Below are 12,232 nucleotides of genomic sequence, written 5' to 3'. Positions count from 1 at the left end.
TTTTTGGGGCGGTAACACGGAGTCCTCTTTTTGGGGCGGTAACACGGAGTCCTCTTTTTGGGGCGGTAACACGGAGTCCTCTTTTTTGGGGCGGTAACACTGAGACCTCTTTTTGGGGGCGGTAACACGGAGTCCTCTTTTTTGGGGCGGTAACACGGAGTCCTCTTTTTTGGGGCGGTAACACGGAGTCCTCTTTTTGGGGCGGTAACATGGAGTGTTCTTTTTGGGGCGTGGTAACACGGAGTCCTCTTTTTGGGGGCGGTAACACGGAGTCCTCTTTTTGGGGGCGGTAACACCGAGTCCTCTTTTTTGGGGCGGTAACACCGAGTCCTCTTTTTGGGGGCGGTAACACGGAGTCCTCTTTTTTTGGGGGCGGTAACACGGAGTCCTCTTTTTTTGGGGGCGGTAACACGGAGTCCTCTTTTTTTTTGGGGGCGGTAACACGGAGTCCTCCTTTTTGGGGGCGGTAACACAGAGTCCTCTTTTTGGGGGCGGTAACACAGAGTCCTCTTTTTGGGGCGTGGTAACACGGAGTCCTCTTTTTTGGGGGCGGTAACACGGAGTCCTCTTTTTTTGGGGGCGGTAACACGGAGTCCTCTTTTTTGGGGCGGTAACACGGAGTCCTCTTTTTGGGGGGCGGTAACACGGAGTCCTCTTTTTTGGGGCGGTAACACGGAGTCCTCTTTTTTGGGGGCGGTAACACGGAGTCCTCTTTTTTGGGGCGGTAACACGGAGTCCTCTTTTTGGGGCGGTAACACGGCATCCTCTTTTTTTTGGGGGCGGTAACACGGCATCCTCTTTTTTGGGGGCGGTAACACGGCATCCTCTTTTTTGGGGGCGGTAACACGGCATGCTCTTTTTTGGGGGCGGTAACACGGAGTCCTCTTTTTGGGGGGGCGATAACACGGAGTACTCTTTTTTCGAATTGTAACAGATGCCTCTTTTTTGGGGGCGATAACAACACGGAGACCTCTTTGTTTGGGGCAGCAACAATACGGTAACACAGAGACCTTTTTGTGGCGGTAACAACATGGAGCGCTCTTTTTCAGGCAGTAACACCGAGTCCTCTTTTTTGGGGGCGGTAACAACACAAAGTCCTATTTTTTGGGGGCGGTAACACGGAGTCCTGTATTTTGGGGGCGATAACACAGAGTCCTCTTTTTGGGGGGCGGTAAAGAGTCCTCTTTTTTTGGGGGCGGTAACAAAACGGAGCGCTCTTTTTTTTGGGCGGTAACACAGAGCCCTCTTTTTTGGGGGTGGTAACAACACGGAGTTCTCTTTTTTGTGGGCGGTAACACAGTCCTCTTTTTTTTGTGCGGTAACAACACGGAGACCTCTTTTTTTTTGGCAGTAACAACACGAGACCTCTTTTTGGGGGGCGGGAACAACACGGAGACCTTCAGTATGCAATCAATCAGGAGACAGTGATGAGTGTTCTTAGTTTTGGCTCTAACTGACCAGACGCAACTTATTAACTTTTAAAGAACAAATTTAAAAAATAAATACAAACAAACTAAAGCTCTTCTTCAACAATGAGGTGAAATCTAAACCAATATGCAACGAATTCAGTGTATCACAAACATTATGCATTTGTTGAGAGACTATTTTTCAAGTCTATTTTGTACTCACTTGAATGGCGTCTCAGCAATGGCCTTCGTGACCATGCCAATGTAGTCGGCCAACCCTTTCCATGATGCCACGAGTTCCACATTCACAGCCGCATGAAGCTGAAGGTCAGTGAGAGCCTGTTCCAGTTTGGTGAGGGTAGATCACACTAAATTCATCACACATGCAGAGTGGTTCCTCATGCAACATGTGCGTCATAAAATTGTTGTCATGTCATGCCATCCTGGAGCAATGTGTAAAAGTTATTAAAATAAAAAATACCCCGAGCGGGAGTGCCGGTCATCTCTGCCAGAGGTCGACAGAAGCAAAATCAAATTAGGGGCATCTATAATTGAAAGGTGAATTCCAGGTCGAATTCGCTTTATTTCAGTGTCGATCAAGTCGTATCTCGGCCACAGAGTAGAGGAGCGCGATGACGTCAGCGCTCACACGCAAAACCTTTAGGAGACTCAACGACGCGTCTGTTCTCGCGCATGGTGTCACGTGACGAGCCGTGACGCGGCGGACAAAATATTTTTTATACAATTGTAAAACGTCTTTTTTGCACCGGAATTTTTTACAGAGACCTGTAAAGCGTGTTCTAAAACCCTCAAAAATGTAAACATTAATCTCCCAGACCCCAACAGTAAGCATTCCCCTCGAGGAGACAATTCTAGGCTTCATCCCGTGCCTGCCAGAATCCGCGGCATCTCGGCACCCACACCCACACCCACCCACCCAACGCATTTGATGCATTTCCCTCACTAAAAGTGAATTTCAGGTCGAATTTGCTTTATTTCAGTGCCGATCAACCTTATGCAGTGCGAAAGGTGGAAACCTAATTGAATTTTAAGTTAAAATCAGCGCGGGAGACAGTGTTGAGGTCTCCGGTACACCACGAGGTGGATAGAAACTATAAAATCGGAACGAGAGCAAATTTCAAAAAAATGGCTAGTGTTGTTCTAGATAATAGTCCATAGTATCTGAATCACTAATAACATTTGATCTCTCTTGATAAATGAGGGAGGAGATACGATTTTAAATCGACGATTTTCGCAACTTTGACAGCCTCGTGACGTTGACCTCGACCTTGTACGACCTTGAAAGTTATATCGTTGTGCATGTCTCATAGACTTCTATATCCATTCCACTATTGGTTATTTGCCTCCACTCGGTTTGATTGTGGACGGACGGGCGGACAGACTTCGAGACTGTTATTATTAGGTCATCTCTACTGAGATGTAGAGATGTCCTAATAAAAAAATATATTGCATATACTTGCATGATAGTACGTTGTATCTAAACCAAAGATAATGTTGACTATTGTTCCAAAACAATGATTCAGGTCCCACCCCCTCCCCCCACCCTCTCTAAACCACCCTCAATCTCGAGAAGATTGATAATGTTCCCTTTACAAGAGTTTCCCAGAAAGTGAGTTGTCCTTTAATTTCTCTTTTTAACCCCTTTTTTTTCTTCCGATTTTTTTCTTCACCCATTCCGATACATTTGTGCACAAAGAATGAGTTGAATTTTCCCTCCTTTGATATCAAGTCATTTCCTGGAGACTGAGAAAGGCATTATAGATTGGTCATCACCATTATCTATATAAATTCATCAACTCTCGCCCAACTGACCAAGATGGTCTTGCGAAGATTATGTGCATGAATGACACGATCTGCCAGTCTCAAATCAGACATTATTATCATCCTTCACAATTTGCCTAACAGAGTGTTTGTCTGTATACTGGCATACCTGCTCTTACTTGGATTAGCAAAATCAAAACAACAAAAAAAACGATTTCTAGTGTTTGAGTGTGCGTAATATATTTAGAGAATCAAATTAAAAACGTGAAACATTGACGATCCTTTGGAATAACGTTGGCATCCACTTCAATAAAAGCATCGGCATCAAATAAAAAGATCTGAACAGGTCTACATATACATGGTACGTCGCATTGGGATCCTCATGTTTGCACTTCGGTAAAGGTCTTTACAACTGTGGAAGAACTCTGGGAAGGGTTTGAAACAGCAAAGGGCTTCCTTGGTAGGCTTTATGCAGCTTCTTCAGCGAGAAGAGCATGGGAGGAGTCGAATATATATATATATATATATATATATATATATATATATATATATATATATATATATATATATATATATATATATATATATATATATATATATATATATATATATATATATATATATATATACACACAGTAGAATAGGCGCAAGTCGGCAGCGTGTAACTCGTCACTTCGCCGAAGTCGGCAGCGTCAAAAAGTCCCGAATTTATCTCATGTCAAGTCCCTTTGAATGAAGGGTCATCCCTCTGTAAGTCGTCATCTCTAAGTCGTCACTTCGTCTAAGTCGTCAGATGTTGTCCGTTCCCGCGTAATGGAAACTCAAGTAAATTACCACTCCTAAGTCGTCACATGGAACTGCCGCCTCGTGAGAAGCCCGATTTCATGGAATCGTGATGCTCGCTCATTGGTTTACACCGCCAGTGATAGGCTATTTATAACTGCGTACTCACGTTGATCGCACTGCAGGCAGGACGATGGCGACTGAGCGCAAGCTTACAACTAAAACCTACCAAGAAAAATACGACATTATCCAGTTTTGCGAGGCAAACCCACTGATGAAGAAAACAGACATAGCTGAGAAGTTGGACATCAAACGGCAGACATTGAACGATATCTTGAAGAATAAGGGCAAGATATTTGGACAAGTGGAGAAGATCGTGAGGCCGGTGGGAAGTGTGAAATGTGTGTCCTTTGAAGATGTCGATGACGCGCTCATCATCTGGTTTCGGCAAATGTCGGCTCAGCCAAATATTTGGTTGGACGGTGAAATGTTGCTGCTGAAGGCAGGTAAATTCGCTGCGGACCTCAGGCATGATGATGCCGAGACCTTGCCGATGCACTGGATAGACAGATTCAAAGTGAGGTGGGGAATCGGTAAGGTCAAGAAGTGCGGCGAATCAGGCAGTGTGGATTCAGGCAGCGAATCAGGCAGCGCCCTGGATGTGATGCGCCGATACTGTCTTTCGGTGGAGGATTGCCCAGACAACATCATGGAATACAATGACCGGTTTGAGTCCTTTCTCATGCACCAGATGCCCAAAAGTTTGAGGCAGTCAAACATAACGGATTTCTTCGCGAAGCAGTAAAGGATCGATCGAGCTTCGTGTTGAAGTCCGATCATGGTTTTATATTGGCTTTTTTGTACATTACCGCACTCACTTGCACCATAGGCATTGAGTGGTAATTATCACCACGATGACTGTCATGCAATTTGTCACCATTCCATCACCGATGGTATACGAGTCGTCTTACAGTTGTTCATTATCTTTACTTTTGATAAACTGATTCATGAATTCCATCTTTGCTTGATCACTTTCCAACTCACCAATGAACCCCCACCTATGCCCCGAGGATTGCGTTTTCCTTTTGGTACAATAGCTGGCTCTCACACATACGTGTCCAGGCCACACGTGACTTCATCCTTCACCCCACAGTCATGAATGTTCGAATACACGCAAGTCGTCACATTTCCAAATCGTCACTTTTTTCTCAGTCCCGATGGTGACGACTTACGCCTAGTCTACTGTATATATATATATATATATATATATATATATATATATATATATATATATATATATATATATATATATATATATATATATGTGTGTTTGTGTGTGTATATATATACGTGTGTGAGGAGGCATCTTCAAATGGGGCGTTTACATTTACCCAAATAACCAGTTTTCATTCATGCAGTCCTTTGGGGTTCCCTTAGTAGAAATGTAAAGTTTCAAGCCACTAGTTTTCATGGTTTTGGAGTTATGGAGAAAGAGAGACACACACACACACCTTAAATGGTATAATGTGTCGTGATAAATAACATTTCTTTCAAAAATTATAAAGTGCATTTGCAAGAATGTTCCGCAGCACATTGCCCACAGCAGATGGGCCGAGAATGGTACTCCCACCTGGAGGGCAGCGGTAACTGCTAGTTCCAACAATTGCTGTGGCTCAATGAGCACTGAACAGCAATTTCACGGTAATGGGAAATATCCCACATGTGCTCGGTTATTATACTTATTCAGGATATGCCAAAGGTAGTCGCACATAGTAAAAACATTCAATGTTTATACAAGGTCAAGAATAAGAATGTCAGCTTTTAACAAAAGTCCAAACTAGCATCAATGTTTTAACACAGGACAACAACATCAACCTTTTTTCCCCAGCCTGCCCAAGGGACAGGAAGGTTTCAGATTTTACCCGTCCCATCAACTATTGCACCTGTCCAACAATTTGTACTAGGGTGATAGCATTGGCTGTGAGCATGGGGTGATAGCATTGTCTTTATTTGACATTTTCGCTGGCGCTTGGGGAAGGTCGGGTCTAAAAATAAAAAAAATAAAAAAATAAAAAACTAAAAAGATGCTTTGAGGTCACTGCTAATCATTGTGGCTTTATACAGAAAATAACAGACAATAGCATGTCAACATTATTAAACTTCCAAGTAGTAAAATTGCCCCAACTTTCGGACAGGTTTACTGAAGTTTTCACTCATCCAAGACAAAAAAATTGCCAATCCTGGACAGTCAGACAAGCATTAATCTCGAGCCCTATAACACAGAATAGCCAATTGTCAGATCAAGCAATTAGCATACCGGTGAATGAAATGACAATGGCTCTAACCAGGGTTCATAAATATAAACATGAACATCCATGGTCTGTAAATACTGCCATATCATTATATCATTACTCATACACTTCCAATTTGCTTCAAATTAATGTACTCATTCGATGGTTGGCATCTGGTACACACCTCCTCCACATCCACACGAGAAACCGCAAGCTCCTCGGCCTGTGCGCAAGCCTTTTTTCTGGGTCGCTTGCCACACCCATCACCACCTTCTGCTGCTTTCCTCAGCAGCCGACGCCCGGCCACCCTTTGAGACCTGGCATGGCAAAAACATCTTCAATACAAGGTTCATGAAAAATGATGGTGTAGATGTGATATATTTGCAAAACAAGTGAAGATGCCTAAATTAACACAACAAAGTTTTCAATTTAGGCCATAGACGAGTCCCTACTTTTTAAATGATCTTTATATGCAACATAGTTCTAGTAAACATGTACAGTGAATCAAAGAATGACTGCATTCACCATAGGCAGCTTTTCATGTTAGTATGAAACAAACTGCAGCAACTGAACCTCTAATTGTTTTTGGCATTCACAATAATCTCAATATTAACCAATTTTGAGACAAAACAACCTGAAATCCATCCACTGGAAGGAGTTTGGCACATCTGCAAAAGCTCACGTGAAATGCTTTTCCAGGTCAACAACTACCAGCATGATAACTCTGTTTGGCTCGACTGCTCTTGTGGAATCCAAGAAAGACCTCAAAGTTGTATTCCCTCCAGTTGCTCCATTCACCTCCTGCAAAAAACAAGAAGCCATTTTATGATTCTTACTAGCATGACATCCTCTCAATATCAATTGTATAAAAATGCCACATCATCATTTTGAAAACTGTCCTTTCAAATATCAACAATTTTGAAGAGTATATTTTTTGTTAGTTGGAGCTCTCACTACTACATGCTTTTACATAGGATAGCTTAAAGGTATATGCATTCACCTATGAGCTGTCTAACCTGGGTTCTAATCTTGGCCGATCTATAAACAATCACCCCAGTGTTTTCTTGCAGGGAGATGCATCAATGTCTACGTCACCTATCGGAAAGATGTAAAGCAAGAGGACCCGTCTGCCACACTGGTTGTTGATGGACGTTAAAGATCCCACGTCATCTTTCACAAAGAGCTTCTTCTTTCCAATCTTTCATCGGGCAGCACATTGCTCCAGGTAGCATCATTTGCTGAGGGCACAGATATACCACAGCAGTGCCCCCCGATAGATAAGAGCAGGAATTGGGAACTTGGCCAGCCGAGTGCCAGCAATAGCTCGCCTATTCTTTGAGAATACCACCATGGGATTTAAGTCCCCTGACTAATGCTGGTAGATAGGAGGCCAAGTTCAATATTGATTTGAGGGACAGCACACACATCGATGAATCTCCCTGCCTGCAGAACACAAGGATGACAGTTTATAGAGCTGGGTCGGGAATCTAACCCAGGCTAGCCAGCTCAGGGATTAATATGCAAACCTCCAGACTATCCTGCCAGCCTTCACGAAGAGCTGTAGGCAAGTTATTGGTTGCACCCTCAACAAAATGCAAATTAATGGCTTCAGAAAAAACGTCAGACATGACCAGTCAGTTCATGAAAGACTTGGCAAAAAACATTCCCCAACTGACCCAACAAGGTGGTGGACATAATTAGGGCCGTTAAAATAAGCAGTAGTAGCAGTATCACTTCTGAAGTACAACATATGGCAGATAACTGACGACGATTCATTTCTGTAACTTTACTCTATAATGAGCACTACTGAGGGAATCCACAAAAATCACAACAATGATGCACATAAGAACACAATGGAAAATAAATTTATATGAACAAAAAAATTGAAGAGCAGAGAAGAGACATCAATTTTGGAAAGATAGGAATTTCACCGTTGCAAGTGTGGAAGATGGCCAGTTCCATTTCTCTTGGGACAGTGTCACAGGCCTTCTTCAGGTCAATAAATCCCAACGTCATTTCAGCTTGTTCCTCCAATCTCTTCTCCATCAGCTATCTCAGAGTGAACATCCCACCCATCATCCTCATACCTTCTCTAAATCCCTGTTTCTCTTCGCAGTTCTCCATTTCCACACTCTTCCATATCCTCTCATCCAGAATCCTCTTGAGTACCTTCAGGACATGACAACGCAATGGCTCTGTACTTCCCTGGATCTTGAATGTCGGCCTTCCTCTTCTATATAATCGGCACAATAAGCCCTTTTGTCCAATCCCAATCAAACCCGCTCTCATACATACATTCAACAGCCTCTCTGTCCAACTGACTTCAACTTCTCCCACTGCAATTAGCATCTCTGTACACACATCAAATCCGAGCACTCTTCCCTCTTCATCTTCTTTAATGCTGTCCACACCTCCTCTTCCGTGATCTCTACCGATTCCATTTTCCCCTCGCCATAACACGGAAGGCTTCAACAACAGAAAACCACCAAAACACACGATTCTCACCACAGTAGACATTAGCAAAGCATTTGAAACACTCCCAAAATTTTTACTCACAAACAAAATACTCAACACAAACATGCACAACACCACCAAACGCTGGCTGGCCAACTACCTATCATGCAGACAGTCATTCAAAATTATTAACGGCAAGTCATCACGCACACGATATTTTCATAACGGAGTTCATCAAGGCTCAGACTTTCTCCAACACTCTAATCTGTTCATGCATGACATTCCGCAACCACAAGAGAACACAGAAATAGCCTCATATGCGGACAATATAACCATTACCTCGACTCATCGCAACATTAACACCACCACAGCACAAATCAACCTTTTTCTCAGCACCCTCCAAACCTGGCTCACTATCAACAGACAAATGAGTCCCCTCAAAATCAACAGTCACTCTTTTTACAAATTACACCAAGGAACATAGTGCTACACCACACATCACACCGAACAACATCCCTATCCCACACATACACAAACACCAAAACAAAAATACTCTGTGGCACTTTTAACACATCAATGCCATTCTCAGATCACATGATAAACATTTTTAAAAGGCATGCACACCATGTTGAACACACTCAGGGCACTCACAAACATTAACTTCAGACACCACAAATAAACATCACTAATATACAAACAGTACATTAGATCAGTCAATAACTACGCTAGCTCATCTGGGCCTCCAGCCTATTAAACACACACCTCAACACCCTACAGACCATACAAAACAAAGCCCTTCGCATCATAACAGGTGGCACATCAACACCACCAATAGAGCATCTACATACAGAGATAAAAATGCTAAAAAAAATTCAAAGACCATTTGAACTTGAGAGGTTCACAGTTCCTTGTAACAGTAAGTGCTAACCCTCATCAACCTTGCCACTACATGAACAACCACCCACAGGCCACAAAACATTAAAGCGACACCACAAAGACACTACGGTGACATGCTCCAAAACATCTGCCCAATGAACAACGGAAAGTGCAAAAAAACAAATCTACGCCCACATCACTATAAACTCAATGAACAAATTAGGCCCAAACAGTATCCTGGGCAATAAACCCCCACCCACCTATGACAAAGACAAACTATTCTCCAGGTCTGATCATGTTCACCTGACATGCCTCCGCTGTGGACATCACCCACAGCTCTTACACTCCAAACACAGACTCGACGACACCACTGACGACACCTGCAAACTCTGTCAAGCCACCCCACACACAACAAAACACATTGTGGAAGACTGGGTGGTCCTGGTTCCACTTAGACAATGAGCACATCATAGATGTGAGGGATCTCTGCGTCGCTCCTGGGAGATAGATTGGCAATATCTGTGCCACGGACGTGTTTGAGCAGAACTGACCGGGGCAACACACAAACAACACTTCTGACCTCCTTCTCTGCATCATCTCCACCAGCTCGACTTCTCACCCCTGAATCGATCCCACATTCAAACTACCTAGCAGAACCTCGCTTCTGGACCGCTGTCCATCTGAAACGAGCTTGTACAATCTTGATCAGTTTGAGACGTTCTGGTCATGAATCATCTTTGCTGCCCAGGCTAACCTGCTGAACCTACAACACCAGCCTGCAAACACGCACCTCTCTCTCCACTCCACTCACATTTTCTCCCTTCACACCAGACTGACTCCTCCCAACCTCCACTCCCCTTACGAACTCTGACCCAAGATCTTTATTACCCCTATTAAACCTTGTTAACCCAAACCAGCTTACTTGCTAGTTTCAGTGTTTCCTCCCTTCCTGTTTGTTCATTTATGTGAAGTTTGTCCCACAGTCACTTCTACCTTGCTCTTCCATGAGCATCACTCATGCAAAGACAAAAAAAAGAAGAAAAAAAAAAGTCATTTCTGCAAGTGTAAACTTGTCTGATTAATATCTGAACACTGGGGTTGGCAATTGGTAAACGGAATGTACAAGATCAATGTGCTTTCAACCAGATCATGAATACATTTTAATGTACTAAGTTTGATCATTAAAAACTAAAATAAAATAAATAAAAAAAAGGCTTCAAACATTTAGTTTCATTAATTGTTTTTAAAAAAAATTTTCCCCATGAAGTGTATGCATTATGGAGTATGGTAGTACTCAACAAGTAAGGATGGCATGGGAATAAAATGGCTATCCCATAAAATATGTACAAAATGATGCGGTGAAATTTATCAATGATTATGGAGGGAAGGGAAAGGAGTGATGGAAGAGAATTCTATACTTCAGTGGTGCAGTAAAAACATAGGAAGAATCAAAGGGAAAGAGTCCGATAAGTCAGCAGGTCAAACCACGGAAAAGTGCTTTTAAAATGGTATACCAGACTTTAAAAATGGTACATCGTGCTTCCTCGCTTGACGTTCAGCCGGAGCACGAACAATCTCATTGGTTGGCATCGATGGGGAGGAGGAAATTACTCCTGAAGATAAGAAAGCTGAGTTTGGAAAAGTGGCACCATTGCTGCAACGCCGCTTCGCTGGTACTCATAGTACCCAGGGAAGTAATGGCACTTCCTCCAAACAAGGGAGAGACTAATCACCCAAACATTTTTTTTCCAGAAGCAAGTGGTAACTGTGGAGGGCATGTACATTGTACAGTGGCAGAACAAAACGATAAAGCTTAAACTCATAATGAGTAGTCATGAGAGTGGAACCAAATAAGATATCACAACCCCTTTGCTTTCTCATCCTTTAACACAAAAACAATTCAATGAAAAAAAACCTGTGTTCTGGTGTCAAGATAGAAACTTTAGAGAATATATATTTTAACTATTCTTCAAATTTCCTTGTGATTATCATTCCAACTTACCGTCCGTGCTCGTGATAAGTTCAGTGCATATATAACCAACCTCTTTGGAAGCATGAACCATCTTGATAAAATCAAGAGTTGGTATCAACACCAATAGCTGGGCTTCTTCCTCACTCCTCCCAAGCTGTTTCAACACAAGAACAAAACCATCCTTATTACAAATAAGGTCATATAAATATCACAAATGTAAATAATGAAGAACCTTTGTATTCAAAGATGAACATTAATGAGCTCTCCACGAGATGAATGTTGTAAATCTGTCCTTAGACTCCAGGTTGAAAAAGCAAAGTTATTTCCAGTGCAGATAAATAAAAAAGGCATGCAATTGAAGGAAAGGTTTGAATTTGTACACAATTAGAAAATGCTTGAATTTGTATACAGAAGGGCCAATGAAATTGGAAACTTCTTTTTTTATGGCTTTCTTTACCAGCAGATGAAATATGCATCACATCAGACACTGATTAAGCATCAACTCTCAATCGGCATTCATTAACACTATCCTGCATTCTCTCACCTTGCTCCTGAAAAGGAAAAAGGAAAAAAAAAAAAAAACCCCACCAATTAAGCTACAACCTTCGTGTGAGCTGTTTAAATTGGGATGTGACAGCATGAATAATCATAAACATCCTGCTGTTACA

The 12,232-nt window shown here is 42.4% G+C and overlaps 1 protein-coding gene across 2 annotated transcripts in view; it reads right to left on the bottom strand.

The window, feature by feature from the left end:
• LOC147022299 (structure-specific endonuclease subunit EME1-like) overlaps positions 1–12,232 on the bottom strand; it is a 63,424-nt gene that overhangs the window by 48,007 nt on the left and 3,185 nt on the right. For both annotated transcript variants that reach the window (XM_085893029.1, XM_085893030.1), the window contains exons 5-8: positions 11,635–11,718; positions 6,945–7,063; positions 6,447–6,579; positions 1,630–1,745 (exon numbers count right to left, since the gene is read on the bottom strand). In XM_085893029.1, coding sequence (XP_085749155.1) covers positions 1,630–1,745; positions 6,447–6,579; positions 6,945–7,063; positions 11,635–11,718 — 452 coding nt within the window. The remainder of the gene's footprint in view (positions 1–1,629; positions 1,746–6,446; positions 6,580–6,944; positions 7,064–11,634; positions 11,719–12,232) is intronic.

Source organism: Eptatretus burgeri, chromosome 8 (genome assembly GCF_056783735.1).
Source record: "Eptatretus burgeri isolate ZD-2024b chromosome 8, Ebu_testis_v1, whole genome shotgun sequence".
Taxonomy (NCBI): Eukaryota; Metazoa; Chordata; class Myxini; order Myxiniformes; family Myxinidae; genus Eptatretus; species Eptatretus burgeri.
This window is presented reverse-complemented; position numbering and strand designations above follow the sequence as displayed.